Source organism: Macrobrachium nipponense, chromosome 30 (assembly GCF_015104395.2).
Source record: "Macrobrachium nipponense isolate FS-2020 chromosome 30, ASM1510439v2, whole genome shotgun sequence".
In the NCBI taxonomy this organism is placed as follows: domain Eukaryota; kingdom Metazoa; phylum Arthropoda; class Malacostraca; order Decapoda; family Palaemonidae; genus Macrobrachium; species Macrobrachium nipponense.
Window position 1 is genome coordinate 2,574,782 of NC_087218.1, and position 19,657 is coordinate 2,594,438.

The 19,657-nt window shown below is 38.1% G+C and overlaps 3 protein-coding genes across 3 annotated transcripts in view; all 3 read right to left on the bottom strand.

Annotated features, from left to right (window-relative positions):
- The window catches only part of LOC135201955 (uncharacterized), a 63,590-nt gene extending 62,681 nt beyond the window's left edge, over positions 1–909 (bottom strand). Inside the window, 2 exon segments of the mRNA XM_064231235.1 lie at positions 273–645; positions 878–909. Coding sequence (XP_064087305.1) covers positions 273–645; positions 878–909 — 405 coding nt within the window.
- Positions 910–9,367: 8,458 nt separating this feature from the next.
- Positions 9,368–9,985, bottom strand: LOC135201956 (carboxypeptidase B-like). The gene has a single exon (XM_064231236.1). The coding sequence runs from the start codon at positions 9,983–9,985 to the stop codon at positions 9,368–9,370; it is 618 nt and encodes a 205-aa protein (XP_064087306.1).
- Positions 9,986–11,141: 1,156 nt separating this feature from the next.
- On the bottom strand, positions 11,142–17,304 carry LOC135201957 (carboxypeptidase A6-like). The gene is made up of 6 exons (XM_064231238.1): positions 17,167–17,304; positions 13,875–13,964; positions 13,108–13,305; positions 11,680–11,775; positions 11,394–11,544; positions 11,142–11,149 (listed from the first exon to the last, which is right to left on the bottom strand). Exons 2-6 carry the CDS (start codon positions 13,962–13,964, stop codon positions 11,142–11,144), a joined length of 543 nt encoding a protein of 180 aa, XP_064087308.1. The 5' UTR covers positions 17,167–17,304.
- Positions 17,305–19,657: the final 2,353 nt, after the last annotated feature.

Genomic DNA, 19,657 nt, shown 5'->3' on the forward strand with positions numbered 1-19,657 from the left:
CGAAATGAAGACATAAAGATTAGGTATGCTAAATTATTCACCATAAATGCAATATAAAGAAATGTATGTTTCTAGACAAGAATCCACGAACAAGCTAGGATGAATAGCTATACATGAAGGATACAACAATCCTTTCATAAATATTACCTAAGAGACATTATGATCAAAGTTTGTCAGTCTACTGATTAGCTGGAGAAACTGGCTGTCAAGGAAAGTTTTGTAAGAAGAAACAATGGGGGTGACAATCTGCCAAGTAAAATCCACCACCCAACCTCGATGGCGTCGAGACTCACTAAAGGTGGAAACATCAGGAAATGAGAAGCATCTTGGTGATCTTCCAGCGACTTTGTTCTCGGAATGTCTCTTGCATTTCCGGTGGGATCTCCAGAAGCACATTCATCATCCTTGACTCTGTGCTGATGGGCAGTAGCACTGCTGCGCGGATTTTTAACGGGTGTTGTGACCAACCCACTCCTAGCTGCCCAGATCACGCTCGAGCTGGCTGCTCTGATGGCTCCAACCGACCATGGGCCGACCAACACACCTCTCGTGATTTCCAGTGTAAGGACAACATAAATGATAACATGATCGACATAATTTCCACCGGATCCACTACAGGATGCTTTGGCATCACCAATCGACGAACTACCACACCAAGAAAGAAAAAAAAAAGCGAATGCTTAAAATTCTTCTCAAGCTATCATCATCATAGTTTACGGTCAACTGTCAAAGTAATATTATGTTCATTATGATTATGTTGTAAAAATAAAAGAATATCAAAATGAAAAAAAACATTTAAAGGTAATAACAGTAAATTATATTAATTGCAGTTTAGTAAACATCAGAAGAATATAAACTAAAAGTTTCCAAGAAATACCTGAATGCAGATCCCATCCCATGATTCAACATCGATGATCTTTCAACCATTTGAAGGCCATTGTTGGCGATTGGATGATGAAAATTGCATAGCATTATAATTGCACTCAATATCGTTTCTAATATCTTGGCTATATGTGTTTATGTTAACTACTTGTTTAGTTGTTTGTGTACATACTGTTATCTGAAACAACTTAACTACTCTACTGTAAATATCCAATCTATTGTAACATTACTCGTATGACATTTATTTTCTTTGTTACTTAATATAAAACTGTAAATAGTTTAGTCAGTGTATATCGAATCTAAAAGGAATAGGAATAAAGCACAGCAAGCAGTTTCTGGAGTTTTATATTTCTACCAAAGGAAATCAACATGGTGGCAGCGGTTATTTAAAGAATCCAAAGAAAAAAAAAAAGAAGAAAGAAGACTATTGCTACAAAACGTGTTTTCCTGAAGAAAATGGCTGAATCTGTGTTTCGTTTGCCTCCACCACTAGACCCCTTGGATGATAATCTTGCTGATACTTTCAAAAAATGGAGGAGACAAGTGGACATCTATATGACAGCAAGCGGAGCTAGTTCTAAACCCAAGAAAACGAAGGTTGCAATTATACTCCATTGCGCAGGACCACAAATGGTAGAAATATTTGACCAGTTTTAATTTTGAAACAGAGGAGCAGAAAGATAATCCTGATGATGTAATTAGGAGATTAGAAGAGTATTGTTGTCCTCGTACCAGTGAAGTGTTACAGTCCTTCAGGTTTTGGAAAATTACATACAAACGCCATTTAATTCATTTTTGATAGAACTCAAGGTTCAGGCCGATAAATGTAATTTTCAAGAAAAAGAGCGAATGATAAGGGATAAAATTGTGTTTTCAGTGACAGGGACTACTACAGGCGTGCTACTTCGAGAAAGAAACTTAAATTTAGAAAAAGCTGTCGAAGATATGTTTGGCTTATGAAGCAACCGTTAATTGTGCTAAAGAGGATGTGCGAAGTTGGTTCTGAGAATGTTAATAAGGTGAACAATTGAGAAACCAAAACTACAGATGGTTCCTTTAATAAGGATTTTACGGACTCAAAAAATATGGACAGGTATGCCGTGAAGTGTCGATTTTGTGGGTATAAGCATGAATTTGAAAAATCCAAATGCCCAGCATGGGGAAAAGTCTGTGAAGCATGTAAAGGAAGAAACCATTTCAAGGCTGTGTGTAAGAAAACAGTTAAAATTGTTAAAGAGAAGAACGAAGAGGCAGATGAAGGCTACGATCATTACATGTGGATGCCACCGGTTGCAATGAAAAAAATTCAAATAGATTAACTGCATTGTTAATTGTAAACGATGCCGAGGTTAGAATTTCATTTGGATACGGGTGCTGACGTGAATGCAATATGTCAAAGGTATGTCAAAAGGGATCAAGTGCGACCAACGTCTGTGAAACTCGCCATGTGGAATAAATCCAAGCTTTCGCCCATTGGCGAGACGACATTGAATGTGAAGAACCCCAAAATGATGAAATTAGAAGTGTAAAAACCTTCATTGTGGTTTCAAATGACCTAATGTGTTACTTGGGTCAGAGACATGTCAAGAGATGGGATTCGTGTTTGTCAATGGTAAAGCATTTGTATCAAAAATTGACATAGACCATGAGATGAGTGACCTTGGTGACCTTGGAGAGGTTAAAACTTAATGTAGATTCTACATTACCAGCAAGAATAGTTAACCGTGCCGAAACGTTTACCCATTGCATTAAAATCAAAGGTTCAAAAAGAGTTACACTCTCTTGTGAAAGAGGAGTTTTAATTCCGGAGACTGAACCAACTGACTGGGTTAGTCAAATGGCAGTCGTTCAAAAAACAAATGGAAAGTTAAGAATATGTATCGATCCTCAGCCACTCAACAAAGCTCTTAAAAGGGGAATATTTACAAATTACCAATTTTGGAGGATATACTGCCAAGTCTAAAACATGCCAAGATATTTAGCAAACTGGATGTTCAAGAGGCTTTTTGGCATATACGACTGGATGAAGAATCCAGTAAGTTAACAACAATGATTACCCCCTTTGGTAGATATCGATGGGCTCGTCTACCTTTCGGGCTGAAGGTGAGCAGTGAAAAAAAATATTTCAGCGAAAATTAAATGAGGGCATTGGAGGGGCTTCGGGGTGTATACTGTGTAGCTGATGATATTGTGGTCGTTGGTTTTGGAAATGAGGAACACGACGCAATGCGTGATCACGAACAAAATCTTCAGTCACTACAGAAGCGTTGTCAAGAAAAAAATATCAAACTAAATGAAGAGAAATCTGTTTATAGAAAAAGGAAATCGCGTTCATGGGACATCGTTTAACATCATCCCGTGTGACGGTTGATGAAAATAAGGTAAGGCCATTAAAGAAATGCCTGCCCCTACCGATATTTCAGGAATTCGGAGGTTTTGTGGAATGGTGCAATATCTATCAAGGTTTTTACCCAATCTGGCTGATGATTTAGAACCTATCCGAGAGCTGACAAGAAAGAACTCAAAGTTTGAATGGAATGATGAGTGCACTCGCGTTTTCTCAGTGATCAAAGAAAAGGTCACCTGTACACCAGTTCTAGCTTATTTTGATCAAAGTAAGGAGCTTGTATTGCAGGTTGACAGCAGCAAGGATGGTATTGGTGCAGTCATTATGCAGGAAGGAAGTCCAATAGAATACGCATCAAGGACCTTAGCTAGAAACGAACGTAACTGGGCTCAGATTGAAAAGGAAGTTCTTTCTGTGGTTTTTGGTTTAGAGCGATTTGACCAGTATACTTTTGGGCGACGTGTTATTGTTCATAATGACCATAAGCCTCTTTCTTCAATCCTCGAAAAGCCATTAAGTCAAGCTCCAATGCGTTTACAAGTTTTAATGATGAGGTTGAACCGGTACGACGTCGAATATCAGTACAAAAGCGGAAAAAGCCTATTGTTAGCCGATACCCTTAGCAGGGCCTGCCCCAAAGAGGAAAATAGAGACACATTGGTAAGGATGATAGATTCACTGAAAAATTACCCCGATTCAATTTTAAAGGAAGTAAGAGACGCCACCAGAAACGATGAAGAGCTGCAAGAATTATTGTCTGTAATCAAGGAAGGATGGCCTGATCGCAAAGACAAAATTCCGGAAGTATTAAAGCCTTACTTCGATTTTAGAGATTCCATGAGTTACCAAGACGGCATCATTCTAAAGGGAACTCGTATACTGATTCTAGTAAACTACGAAATTCCATCAAAACGAAACTTCATGTAGCTCATCTTGGTTACGATGCATGATGCGACGAGCAAGAGATGCAGTATTCTGGCCGGGGATGTCGAAAGAAATAAAGCAAATGGTCAATTCATGTGACATTTGCCAACAGTATAACCTCGAAATCAGAAGGAATCTTTGATGGATGTTGATGACGGAGGCAGACCCTGGAATAAAATTGGATTAGATTTGTTTGAGATTGTTGGAAGAAATTATTTTAGTCATTGTGATTATTATTCCTCATTCACTGAAGTAGAGTTTCTAACGTCAACAACTTCAAATCATGTGATAGCGATAATCAAGAAGATGTTTGCTAGATACGGTATTCCTACCCAATTAGTGTCCGATGGAGGACCGCAATTCAGCTCGTTTCAGTTTAAAGTTTTTGTTAAAGAGTGGGGTATAGAGCACAGGATGTCATCTCCGGGACATCCTCAAGGAAATGGGAAGGCTGAAGCGGCAGTTAAAATAGTAAAAAATATGATGAAGAAGACGCGTGCAGATGGTAACGATCAATATTTGGCGTTACTAGAGCTGAGAAATACACCACGTCAAGACTCTAACTTAAGTCCAGCTCAGATGATGTTTGGACGTAAATTACGGTCGATAATTCCATGAAATTATGAACTATGACAATCCAGTTTCTCAAAAAAGGGAAACCCGGAGAGAATCCATAAAGAAATATTATGATAAAACTGCAAGAGATATGACACCCATTAAACGAGGGGCAACCTGTATTATCAAAATCCAGACAAGAAGGGTTGGGGTAAAAGGGCTCATTAGCCATGCACAAGGAAACTGATCCTATATAATTGAAGGAAAGGAAGGAGGGATTTATAGAAGAATAGAAATTCATATCCGTCCAACTACACAGGACTCATCGGCAATACCAGAAATGGAAGAAACCGTAGTAAATTGAGGGAAAACCAACGTTTAATGAATGAACAAACAAGCTAGCATCCTATTTGCGACATGCCTAAATTGCCAAGGAGATCAGATCGTCTGCAAGAAAAGATGAGGCGAATAATTTATTGTTTTTATATTTAATGTTTACAATGTATCCTACTGTTGTTCCTTATTTTTGATGTTTGTATTCAATTTTGGTTTTTAGTTTCTTATTTTTGTCAACCCAAAGAAAGGGGGGATGTTTATGTTAACTACTTGTTTAGTTGTTTGTGTACATACTGTTTTATCTGAAAACAACTTAACTACTCTACTGTAAATATCCAATCTATTTGTAACATTACTCGTATGACAGTTTATCTTTTGTTTACTTAACTATAAAACTGTAAATAAGTTAGTCAGTGTATATCGAAATTCTAAAGGAATAGGAATAAAGCACAGCAAGCAGTTTCTGGAGTTTTATATTTCTACCAAAGGAATAATCAACAATATGAATGAAACTGAATGATTTCCCATAATTGTAATCTTTTCTCAAAACTCGAACTGCTCAGTATTTAGTTATCCCTTCTGAATTACAATAGACTTGTAGACCTTGCTCCCCATTTATTTGATAGGTTTTATGACGGATACGCTTTAATTTCAGTGACTGGTTTTACACACACAGTATATATATATATACTAATTATAATTTATCACACATATGATAACCATATACACATAATACTGTATTGGGTTTCTTTGCGTTTCGTTGTTTTGTTTGTATGGTGCTTCTACGTTGCATGGAACCAGTGGTTATTCAGCAACGGGACCAACGGCTTTACGTGACTTCCGAACCACGTCGAGAGTGAACTTCTACCACCAGAAATACACATCTCTCACTCCTCAATGGAATGGCCGAGAATCGAACCCGCGACCACCGAGGTGGCACACTAATACCATACCAACCTCGCCGCTGAGCACTCTGCGCTTCGTTTGGACGAGTCTTTTTCTTCTGAAACAGGTAGTACGTATATATACGTTCGTTGCTCTAAGGCAAGCATCTGTCTGCTGAATCATGCAAGGCTGACCTTTTATAAATCTTTTTTTTTTTCATGTAGACCGATTTGCATGAATGCAGCAAAACTTATTGCTATTCGTTTAGATTAGTTCTTCTATTCATAAGGCAACTGCCAACGCACGATTACACATCCCCACAAGAAGAGGTGGAAACAGCTTTTAACGAGGCAAAATTCAAATTAAAAACTCACGAATTGCTTGAATTACTGATCGTTACTTTCTTGAAAGTTGTGTTTTTGGGATTTGGGGTCAAAGACGACCTTGTCTAAACGAATGTATACTTCGAACTAACACAAAACTGGTGGAATGGAATATATGTATAGACCAAGCACTGGGACCTACGTGGTCATTCAGCGCTGAAAGGGAAATTGCGAGTAGAAATGTTCGGAATGTGTAACAGGAGGAAAACCTCAAAGCAGTTACACTATGAAACGATTGTTAGAAGATGGTGGATGGCAAGACGGAAGAAAGAGAATGATAATGGAGGTACTACAGGCGGCTTAAGGGACAACCGCTGTTAATTGCTTCTCATATCAACGATCAGGAAATATTTGCTCATGAAAGGTTATAGTACGAAAGCTACTGATTTTCGAAAGATTAATTAGTACGAAAGCTACCGATTTTCGAAAGATTAATTAGTACGAAAGCTACTGATTTTCGAAATATTCATTAGTACGAAAGCTACTGATTTTCGAAAGATTCATTAGTACGAAAGCTACTGATTTTCGAAAGATTCATTAGTACGAAAGCTACTGATTTTCGAAAGATTAATAACAAGAGATTTTCGACACATTCGGCACTTTCCAAAATCCGGCATAAGAAAGATTATTACTTTTTTTCTCATAGTTCCCACGCAAAAAAATTAATGCTCTACAAACATGGAATGACTTTATTTAATAAGGTCATAAGAGTCACTATTCACGTTCGGTTTTACATACAGCCTTCCACAGGGATGATTCCCTCTCTGGCTGCCCCTTGTACGTTTTCAAAATAAGGTGCTTCTATGTTATAACTGTCTTTTGGTGTTTTCTCGTCAGTATCATACCTCCTGCAGAATAGCAGTCTCTTTAGTTCTTTTTAAAATTTGCTTTCATCTTGTAAGATCTTTACTTCAGGCGGTATTTTGTTATATATTCTTGTTGTAAAATGTACAAACGCTCTCTCGCCTGACTTACAATTTGTTCTAGGTTCCATTATGCTTCACTTGCGTGTCCGATTACAGTATTCATTTCAGGTTTAAAGAAGCTTAAGCAGTTTCCCAAGTACGATGGTTCGCCATATCTTAGTGCTTTAAAGATTGTAAGTAGTATTTTATATTCTTGGTTTTACTGGGAGCCAATGTAGCTCGATTAGTGCTGGGGTTATATAGTCCTTTTATCAATTTGTCATAAGTTGAAGTGAAAAAATGAAAAACATTTCGATAAAATTTGCTATTCGCTCCTACTCATACCAACAATAAACCACTTTCTTCCGAATCGTCTATTTACAAATTAACCCTCCTGTTTGTTCAGTAGAATCTCAACTTCTGCGTTTGAAGAAGAGCTTTTTTTTTTTTTTTTCAATAATTCACCTTTCGACGAGACGACGGTAGATGATTATTTCACTTCATTTCATCTTGAATAGCAAATGAAAAGCTATTTAAACAAATAGCCCTTAAAAGGATACAGTGTTTCCATGATGTTGTGAGGGTCGCTATGATGCAAGTTCAACAATAACGACGCTGTTACTATGGCAACCACGAGACGCCTCATGACGTAACATAACTGGTGTAGGGGTTCATGGGCTTTCCCTTTGCAACGGCGCCCCCGTTGCGTCTGCGGTGTCTAACTTTTTGGGTGTCTTTTTCTCTATTATGTCTTATTTCTTCTTTGTCACACATGGCGTAGCATTTCTTTATATTCTAACATCGTTGGATTCATTAACTTGCAACTTAGTCGGTATGTATTTAACTTTTCCTTTTCTTTATTCTGGGTGAAACAAAAACCAAACAAATAAATGTTATATTTCCTCGTGATAAAACAATTCCAGATTGTTCACTGGTGGACACATATGATGAAGTGGTTTCCTCCAACGTGTAGTTAATAATCACTAATACATTTTTTATAGTATTTATAAGTTAAATTTACCTTATGCCAGCTTAGGTCCTTCCCCTAAGCATGATATGGTCGTTGAAAGAGAAATTGAGTAATAAAGGAAGTAATTTTGTCTGTGGTAGTTAAAACAAAGAAACAAAAAAAAAATTCGCAGAGCAAAATAAAAAGCCAGTTACAGAGACTCACTTCCTTTTTGAAAGCATTCTCTCCAAAAAGTTAGTCTGGATAAATATCAACAGAATATTGCTTGAGTAACAAATTCAAACGAAGATTTTTCCGCACAATATAAAAAAAGAAAAAGTGTATTCCTCAAATTGGTGGTAATTATTTAGGACTGCGTGGAAGCTTCTACAAGATAGGTCTTCCAAGCCATTTGAGGTGCGTGAATGATTTCGACTTTGACATAAACAGATAGTATGCTGTTTAATCGGGATATTTCAAGAACAGTATATGAACGGAAGAATGATCTAATTCATTACTGAAGGCCTTTTATCTTTGTACGAATGTCCATAACCTGATAAAATGAAAAGATAGCAATAAAACACTGGAATAGCAGCTGCATAAAGAACAAGAAGATACAATGACCCGATAGTCTGGTTACCTTCACTGTATGCGTTTAATCGGATCACCTTTAGATTAGCGACCCCTAATACCTCTCCTGAAGAAAATCGACTCCGATATTTTCCTCCTGAAGGAAAGCGATCCCAATATTTTCCACCTGAAGATAAACGACCCCTGCTTGTTGGTGTCTCCAATCTTCAGGTGCCCACTTTAATATTATAGAAAAAAGGAGAAAAAAAATATAGATATATATTCATTAAAAACTGCTTTATTAACATTTGTTAAAAACACAAATTTAGACAAACAATCAATAGTTAATCAAAAGCGTATTGTCTTGGAATTTCAGTACAAAAATAATCAAACCTACTGTAATCCCTGTGGCTAGCGCACGCAGCGCAACATTACCTCTTGCCACATACCGAGCTTGCCAAGAATCTTTAAATATGCGGATAAGGTGCGAAGCGCCGTTCCGCCACGGCCTTACTGTAATCCCTGTTAATTCCTCACCTTAAGAAAAAAGCGACCCCAATATTTTCCACCTGAAGAAAAGCGACCCCAGCGTGTGTTGGGGTCGCTTTTTTTCAGGTGATCCGTTTAATCTCTACAGAAAGATATGTTCCCCTGGTCCTACAGCTCTCAGCAATATTTTCATTCCATCCCATATTTCCTCACTGCATGGCTTGATTTGATCTGGCGATAGAACGAACCCTTGAGCACCTTCGTCTCTTAGCTCTACGGTATAGGAATAGTTCACGTGTAGTACACCTTTTGCCCAATCATCAGTGGTTCCAGAAGCTAGATACAGACCGCCTCCCGCATTGACCACTTGATACCACAGTCCCATATCTTTTCTTGGCGGCAGTCGCCCAGAGCTCTCCCTTCCGATCATTTTCTGAGTGTCAGGAGCTTCTTCAGTCGTCCATCCCCAAGGGTACAGAATGTACTGGCCATAGCTGTGAAAGGTTATCACCATCAAGAGGTTGGACGTTCCTGCAACTGCCAACATGGCATCTTTGAGGGCTTGGGTTTCTGGTTCCGAGAATCCAGCAGAGCCTCGATAATCCTCGCTGCAAGGGTTGTCTGATGCAAATAGGCCGAACTTAAAGTCCCAGTTGCGGTTCAGATCAACGCCATCACAACCACCACTATTTATTCTTCTGTTTTTCCGCCAAAGACGATTAGATGTCCACGAATAGAGGTACCCATCAGGATTAGCCATTATTGGACGATGAAATGTCCAGGGTGGGTTTCTATTCGGGAGCAGTCTTCTAAAAACAAGGAACTCATGAAGAATCACAGCTGGCGATATCCATTCACGAGCGTGAATACCTATAGGGGTAGTCAGATCACGGTGAGTCACTCGTTTTCATTATGAAGTTTCCTTAGAATATACAGGGTATCCATCAATCCCATTTACATTAAAACAATATAATACATACACATAAATACATACTACAAAAGCCATTGATAAGATATCTTAATCTGATTTGTTCTATGTACTCAGCAGTTATCAAAGTTTTTCATCACACTGCATTAGTGTATATCATGTGCCCTTCACGATGAAAGAGGTACTGTTAAATGAACCCCTAAAAAAATAGCCAGTGCTCCTCAAGAAAAGGCACAATGTGTTTCATGATTTATCAAAACAAAATCGGATAAGCAGACTCGGCGAAACTATAGAACTAAGTATTTTATGGAGACAGGGACAATGTTGGATAAAGGCAGGAGTGGACGACCAGCAACATCTTCAGAAAACATCGATCGTGTAAGACAAGCTTTTGATCGTTCTCCTACAAACTCCCTCCGTACTGCTGCCGAACACTTGGGCCTATAGCTACCACGTTCAACATTGCACAAAATCCTACGACTTACGATTGATTGTACGCTTACAAAGTGCAACTCATACAGGTACTCGAGAGCCAATTGATAAACCAAGACGAAAGAGAGTTTGCAGTTAACATGCTGGAAGATGAAACGTTCTTCGGGCTAGTTTGTTTGAATGATGAGGCAGCCTTTCGTGTTACAGGGAAACTGAAAACACAAAGTGACGAATCTGAGGATCAGAACAAATCCCCATGTGACTAGTTGAACGTCATCGTGATAGTTTCAAAGGGGAATGTGTAGTGTGGGAACATGTGCAATCATTGGTCCGATTTCCTTCGAGATATCAATTACTGCAGATGTTTACACCTTGACCTTTTGACTGAATACGTGGCTCCACAACTAGATGACACTCAACAAACAATCAATTTCCAGAGATTTCACAATTCAAATTCGCCATCCAATGGCACAATGACCTATATATTCTTTATTACCTAATATTTTCGGATAAACTTTCCATAAGTAATCTTGAATACGAAATTGCAAATAAACCATTAGGATACTGAGTAATTAAGAAGCAAGTGTGGCTATTAAAAATAGAAGAATCTAAATGTTATCAATGCAAAATACCATTAAATCTAACGACGGGAAAATATCACCACTCAAAACCTAACAACTATAAAATAATACCACTCTCAATCTAACAACCACAAAATACCACCACTCTCAATCTAAAACTATAAATTAATGCCACTAAATCTAACTACAATGTGTTAATTTGAAACGGCGCTAGGAAAAGACCTTACCCGCTTCTATCCAAACCGCGCCACCCACACTGCACCTTCGTGGTCTGATGTGTACCAGCCAAATGTCACGTCCTTCTATCGATTTGCCAATGGAAGTTACGCTCAGTCGGGAAGAATGTGTCGTGTTGAGCTCTTTCAAGTACCATTCAATCTGAATGAAAAATAAAGCAGAAAGCGTAAAAGGTAAGAAAAGACTCGGATACATGATGACTCGATTAAACTTTGTGCTTCTCTTCTCTATGAAATTTTTGGTCAGGCTGGATAATACGCTATTTATTAGGACTACCTGATCGAGGGTCATGTAAGAATCGGACAACGGCCGAGGGCAAGATGAGCTGGAGCAAGTGTTTGACGATCTTCTTCTTGGTTGTCCTTCCTTCTCCTGCAATAAATTAAAATTATCTAATATGTACATATATATGTTATTGTCACATATTGTTACAATTTTTATATTAACAAAATATCAGGCCACAAATTTTGTTTAATGTCCAGTTCACTCTACCTCAGGAATAAGCCAAGTTACTGCAAAATGCTTGAGAAACTGAGCGTGAGCACAGTTTTGGCCCGACGCCTTACTAATCTTTTCAAGACGCAAGAACCCCACAAACCTTACTTCCAGAAAGTACTTGGGAGGACGTTAGGCAAGGTCAGAGTGGGACGATCTCGACACAGTGAAATGGACCAGCTGAGAGAAGAATTAGCTGACATATGAGAGGCAGAGTGAGTGGTCTTTTTACTATAACTGCAAGCTGTAGATCCATCAAGATGAAAGGAGGAAAATTAGATTTACGGAAGTAATAAAGAACCCTATGGGCCACAGAAACAGTACAAGCAGAAGCAAAAGCTTATGAATAGCTTATATACCCACACCCTTGACCAGGTGGATGAGGAACAGGATGAGCCAAACCAAATGTTAAGTCAGTGAGTGAAGGCTTACAGATATATCAAAGTACCTAATGTTAGTATCGTGTAGAGGGAAAGGTAAAGAAGTTGAGAAGGTTAATGTAAAAGAAATACGATAGTGACCTGATTTTGATTTGATTTGATTTATATAGATTTTTGGCATTGTGCCAAGCACTGGGGCAGCTAAGGCCATTCAGAGCTGAAACGGAAATTGACAGTAAAAGGTTTGAAAGGTGTTACAGGAAGAAAACCTCAAAGCAGTTGCACTATGAAACAATTGTTTGGAGAGGGTGGGCAGTAAGATGGAAAAAAGAATATGAACGGAGGTAGCGTAAAAGGACGAAAGTAGTTGCAGCTAGGGGCCGAAGGGACGCTGCAAAGAACTTAAGTAACTGCTACATTGCATTAAATCCCTCGCTAGTGACTGATTAACCGCATGCCAGACATGGTAGCTACCCCCTCATTACAATGAAATGGTGGAAGTTGTTGTGATGAGGATGGACAGGGGTGTTATACTATATTCATTATACCAACTTATCAGTGTATGTGATAATAAGGAAAGAGGCTGCACAAGAGAGGGAATCTTCATTAGACTGTCACAGTGGCTATGCTTATTTCCAGCAATGGTGTCTTGGCCAACCCACTCGAAGCGATTTATGGGAGATAGACTAACATTTAAGAACTTGCTCCTATTTATCACAAACCAGTTAATCATGTTAAGTTGCTATGTTTCTGCGAGTGAGTTAAACAGAATAATTATTCCTCGCTAAGAAAATTATCAAGAAATCGTCTCCATTGACTGCATACCGACCTTCAGGTAAGAGGCGAGATCTTCAACCAGAATCTTGTAGGACAGATTGTTCTGAAGCAGCGTCAACAGGACTTCTGCCGAGTGTTTAGCACGGACTCTAATCATCCTCCTGGGTCCAGATTCGTCCAATATGTCAACGAGTCCCTTGCTACCGAGCATTGTTGATACAAGTCCAACCTCTCCTTGTAATTCCCATACCTACAAGCAGAAAAAAAGTGACAATAGTCTATGGACGATGGATCAGTTCACTAATCCCAGGTTATTAACGGACGAGTTCAAATTGAGTATAATTTATTATTCATTATCTGTCAGAGGTTGGAAACTCCGAGTGCTACCCACTGTACTATACCACTGCAGAGCAACAATACTTTGAAACCTTACTTTTGTTGTGTAGCTACTTGCTTCTTCATCTTAGTAAATTAACTTTCTTTAATCAAAAATTGTTATCACAATATCAATCATTATTTCGGAAGATCTTATTTGATCTCCTTATTCTCTTTTCTGTGGTACAATTATTCCGGAGTAAGCCTACATTTATCCCATCGCTGAGGCTGTGGAGGGAGACTGTTGACTTTTTCCTCTTTTACTTTCACAAGGGAAGGCTGCCGATGGCCGTGGGTAATTAAAACAAAACCTCATGGCTTCTTTGGTCAAGGTAAATTGATTTCCATCCGCATCACCGGATAGGAATAGAATATAAGACTGTTGTCTATTGAGGAATGCTTCTGTTCTGTACCTGCCAGAAATGGCACCTTTTCAATCCTTACTTGATCACCTGAGAGAGCTTCGTACCGAGACCAACAAACGCGAGGGAAAATGATGACTAATCCCAAAATACTTGAAGGACCAAGCTGCATCTGCAATCAAAGAAATGAAGGTTCGTGAATGTTAGAGGTTTGTTCATAAAGAAATTGCATAAATTTATGATAAAAATCATGACTATTCCGCTCACTGAATGATAAGACGTCACGCAAACTATACTCGATACAAAGGGATATTAACCGTCTAAACTATCTTTGTCTCTGTGAATGAGATACAATTTGAACATTATGCATATCAACGCTCAAATAACGAACGTTGCAAACACCCAAGGGGAAATGATTTGAAACCGAGGACAAAAAGTTACTCTTATCATCTATAGTACTACAAAAACACACCAACTACATGGCAGGGAAAACATTAATATTAAACAACCAGTAACAAATGCGTTCTGGATCTTTGAATGACCCGAAACGGTCTGAAACCCGACAGGAATGAGTGACCATTATACAAATCACAACTCGCTATGTAAACAAGTTAAATTCAGGCTCCAAACATTCACTTTATATAAAAACAAAACCATTGTATTTAGGAGGATTATTAAAAACGTTAAAATTCACCACAGTTTCAGACACCTGGTCTCCTATGCAGCTGATTACAGAATATAATAAAAGAGGGAAGTTACAAGTGTTAAGAAAAAAAATATAAATAGCCACCTTCGGTCATTACCAAATCCCTTATCATCAACAATTAAATATTCAAAAAACCTTACAATCTTGTTAGGGGATTACTATTATCATGAAAATGCTGTACACAAATGCTATTAATTAAATACTAGGGGAAAATACTTATTTACAATTTTTTTTGGGGGGGAGGCAAAGCGAATGCATCATGTAAACTAATGGTTGTTAGTCATATAGAATTTAGGCCAAAGGCCAAGCGCTGGGGCCTATGGTGACATTCAAGACTAGAAAGTATATCGAGAGCAGAATGGTTTAGAAGCTGTAACAGGAGAAAAACCTCGCATTGCACAATGAATTAACTGTTAGCAGAGAGTGGAAAGGCAGATGGAAGAAAGAGAATATAAAAGGAGGTACTACAGTAAAAGTAAACGAAAAGGCGTGCAGCTAGGGGTCGAAGGAACGCTGCAAAGATGCTTTTAGTACTAACGGCACTAACCCTCTAGCGGGACCCAGAGACCCAATATTCTTCAAGTTTGCGATGGCAAAATAGACAGCGGTCTCTCGCCCCGCCGTCCCCACCTCCAACAGAGAGAGAGAGAGAGAGAGAGAGAGAGAGAGAGAGAGAGAGAGAGAGAGAGAGAGATATTGCCCACGTGCCAATCCCATTAATCATTCGGCCGCTCTAAAAGACCAGGACGCCGATTACGAATGTTCGCGGCAAGTGTCCAGTGGGCGTTGTGACAGAGTCTACATACTTATAAAAGGAAACCTCGTTTCCGAAGCCACATTCGAGACTAACTGGCATCACATGCAATCAACAAATAGTGTGAATTGCAGAGAGTGAGAGAATCAAATGGTGTCATCAAACAAATGACTTCAGCAAAAACCTAATATATCATATCATGAAAGAATGGTTACAACTGAACTTCGGGAAACAGAAAGAGTAAAGTTATGTTCTAGCTTCGGCATACTTAAAACAACAGCCCTGATCCACACATGTGGAAACATATAACTATTATGTGCTCTCACAGATGTAATAAATACATGACTAGATATATCAAGAATAAACGCTTACACTTGCATCACCCGATAGTGATGGCTGTTTGAAATTAACAACGCCGATATCTTTTATGCGTATAAAACAGCTACCGTTTAAAGTGATCTTCATATCTCAATGCAAGAAATAAATAAATAATTATCTTTTTATTTTCATTCTTCTCTGCACTTTGATTGCAGTAACTGTAATGATTGCGAAGACAAGTTTCGAATATGGCACCACAATAGGACCATGATGTTCTAAATCACTAGCTACATAGACCTATACTTCTGTATTAGCTAACAGAAAAAAAAAAGAAAAAAATAATACGATCTGGAACCAATGAAGGGATTATTCTATACAAATACTTCAATAAACCCTAGACTGAGGTTCAGCGTACTTTCGTTGAGATCTGCTTTCAAACATGAAGGCTGCTTAATTTCATCTGAAGATTCCAGAAATTTTGGAAGCGTCCTCCCGGGGCCTAGCATTTGGAAAGAAATTATGGTATACCTAAACCTGGTGATAAAATAGTATACATGAAATATCACTAAATCGAATGGTGATTACTATGCAGTATTTCATGTTTTCTCGTAATTTTGTAACCGACTTTTGAACTTCCGGGAATCCGGGGTTATATAAACCTTTTGAACTACTTTTATCCGGATGGCATGACGCGGATGACAAATGATAAACGTTTCCGATCACAGTTGTACAATACAACCTCCATAATACTGTACAGTAAAACCTCCATTACACTGTAGCCTGCATTGAAACCTCCATAATACTGTGGCCTACACCTGACAGAACACCCAAGTAAAAATAATCAATAAATTAAACGTTAAAACGAGGAATTACTATAAATTACAACATTCTTCAAGTGAAAAAAATGTACACAATGTAATGTCACCATTCCTGGCCGTGTGGCTTTGGAGTATACATCAGCATCTAGATTCTATAGTGTTTTGATAAAATGAACGTAAAGCCGTAATCTTAAGGAGCAAAATATTAACTACAGAACAATAACATATTCATTAAGGTCTTTGCGAGGTTATTAAATGGGATTCTTTATCTGTTTATCACATCAACGTCAAAATGTAAAACATTTATTTTATAAAAATATGGTAGATTATTTTAATTTTCGTTGGTGAAACTACGCCTGACAGTAGTTAAATTTAGCACGCACCCGAGTAAGCTGGAGGTAGGATCACGCCTAGTTTCATTCTTATTTTTGACGCGGGATTTCCATAGGGCCACTGGAACACTCCTCATTGAAGAACTTGAATAATTACGCGAACTTTAACCTTTTCATCAATGGCATTTGCTTTTCCTCCTCCTAATTTGAAAGTATTTGCGTCCTCACCTTTTCCATAGCTATCTAAGAGAGACGAATAGGACGTCTAGCATAGACTACTTATCAAGTAATCTATGGTACGTGTAGTACTACTCAATATAAAAGGGCCGGGAAATTTCGTTGAACGGTATTCATATTTAAGAAGTCGAATGCAATCATCATTATCTACTTAGAAGAATGAACTTAACGAATGAAACAAAAATAACTGAATCAGAATTATTCCTTACCGTTAAAAATTCTGATGTCACAGTCGTTTATACGGCAGAGTGTACGCAAACCACTTGAATGACATCTGTGTAACTACTGCCCATATTCTCTCTCTCTCGCATCGTCTACACCCTATTGCCACACAGTCTCTTTCTCACTCTCTCCAAACTTACGTATAAACAAAAGAAAAACTTTAGCACTTGTTCACTCTAATGCATACAGGTGTTATGTCACTCTGATGCACACAGTGGTATGTTTATTTTTAGGAAGGAAAAACTCTTGATTTTAAATATTACGACACGCGCACGCACACGAAGTGGACTAGGAGGGAAAAATTCATCTTAATTCTGGTCGTTCCTTAGCGTCTGTGGAAAGTCAAGATTGCGTCGAATAGGTTGCTTTGCATTATTTACACTTGCAAATTCTGCCAAACCAAAGCTGTGCCATATTTTACTTACTCTTTCCTTATTTCTATGGTTTTCAGTTTGGGGACTCCTTTATTTTTACTATCCGTAACTCAAGGACTAGGACGAAGAAAAATTCTTGCTACATACAAAGGAAACTGTAAGCTTAATACAAACTCGAGTGTCAAAAAAAAAAAAAAAAAAAAAAAAGTGGTTGAAAAGGTGCTGTGGGTTACAAATCGTTTGACAAGGGAAAAGTAGCGAGACAAAACATAGAGTCCTTGTGTAATTTTATCTTCATTTTTAATTTTTACTTTCACCTTTTCCTTTTTTTTTTTTTAAACAGGTTCGCAGAATCAGCTATCTAATTTCTTTGCAAAATCAGGTATCTGCTGCCTTAGTTGGAAATAATTTTGTGCATTTTGCTTTAAATGCGACAAAATGAGCTAATTTTTCTTTTCTATTCTCGATTGTATACTACTTTTACAGCGAACTTCTCTGCTAAGAACAGCCGAATCGGATAAAAACAGCAGCTTTACTTGCATTTCAACCATCGTACGACAGTAACAAATTACCGTACTTATGTTGCAATTCAAAGTAGCATAGGGCTTAAATATTTACACATTCGTTATGGAGAAGAAACCAGCAATTAAGGAAGTATGTATTGCTAAATTTAAGCTGCAAGTTGAAACTGAAGCCGAGAAAACATGTTCAAGATGACAAATGGCTAAATTATTGTGCATCTGGCACATGGATGAAACTCTCCTTAACTTCGATATATCCCATCAAATTCGACCGTAAACGAATGAGATTAATGTATCTTAATCAAAACTATTGAGCATGAAAGCATATATTTGAGCGTGTATGGCAGATGGGACGAAACTTTCCCCCAAGGTTATCTTTAAATGGAAATTGATCCCTAAACCAAAATAACCGAATGCTATCTTTGTTTCACGGAAGCCTTAACACGCATATAGCGCATGATCACTACGTTTGTATTTCACATAATGATAATATAACAATAATATGAGAATACTGTACATGCAATAATAACCTGTTAAGCGTCACCCACGTAATAATACGTTTACCGCGATCTACTCGGTAGCGCCTTCAACGGGATATACGTTCAAGACTTTAACTGTGCTTGTCAAGCCGTCAGCCCCGTAATAATACGTTTACTCGTATAGAAAGTGTAGGAACATCATTTGGTAACACTCTCAGCACATGGGAAACTTATTTCCAGCCTGGCAACTCTTTCCTGGTGGTCGCTTATGCTAAAAAACTGCCTGTCCCTGTTGGTTTTCTTTCAATACGCTTCGGGCGTTTATCGAGACAAATTGGATTTCGCGTCTTTCACAATGAATGTCCCAAAGAAAAAAAGGAGGCATATTTCTTCAGGTGAGATCAATCAAATACTAGATGAGGAGTGTGATATTGATAACCTATTTGAGCTAACTTTTCTTCCAATTGCGGGAGTGAAGATGACTTTTCTTTGCCGAGTGACTGGACTCCGAGAGAGAGAGAGAGAGAGAGAGAGAGAGAGAGAGAATTTCCTACAGTTAATTACAGTATGAATAACAAGCATAAAAATCAATATTAACTTTGAAAAACTATCATCAGTGCTATGATCGCTGATTACAAAAAAAGCGTGACGGTACGTTAGCAGCGAGCTCATCAGGGGCGGACGCTTAACAGGTTAATGGATACGGTGAAATAAAGCAAACCTTTTTATTAAAAGATCCATGGAATAGATACAAACTGTATTCGTCATGTTTTATAATACGATATATTATATAATACGTCATATTATATAATACGATACTTATAAGTATTCGTGAATAATATACACGCTAATTTTATATTCCCTGTATGATGCGACCCGCTTAAAATAAGTTTCGGAAAGTAGGTCTTCAAAAGTCGCATGTAGTAGTACACGTATACTATTATCATATAGTGTGTGTGTTAGTCACAAAAAATAACATTGTTTTTACACAACCTGCGTCTGACATAGTCTAAAAATGAGCGGTATCAGTCTGCAAGTTCCCCAAAATTGCATGTTGATTTTACTTTTATACTGTTCAGCGATACTGTGCCCTGCACTTTCTAT

Bases quoted from the DNA above. Each gene is read 5' to 3' on its own strand.
- LOC135201957 (XM_064231238.1), bottom strand. From the start codon at position 13,964: ATGCAGCTTGGTCCTTCAAGTATTTTGGGATTAGTCATCATTTTCCCT. The intron at 13,306-13,874 runs GTAAGGATTGAA...TTCTGCTTGTAG, and splicing joins AAGCTCTCTCAGGTGATCAA to GTATGGGAATTACAAGGAGA. The intron at 11,776-13,107 runs GTCGGTATGCAG...AATTTATTGCAG, and splicing joins ATCTCGCCTCTTACCTGAAG to GAGAAGGAAGGACAACCAAG.
- LOC135201956 (XM_064231236.1), bottom strand. From the start codon at position 9,985: ATGGCTAATCCTGATGGGTACCTCTATTCGTGGACATCTAATCGTCTT.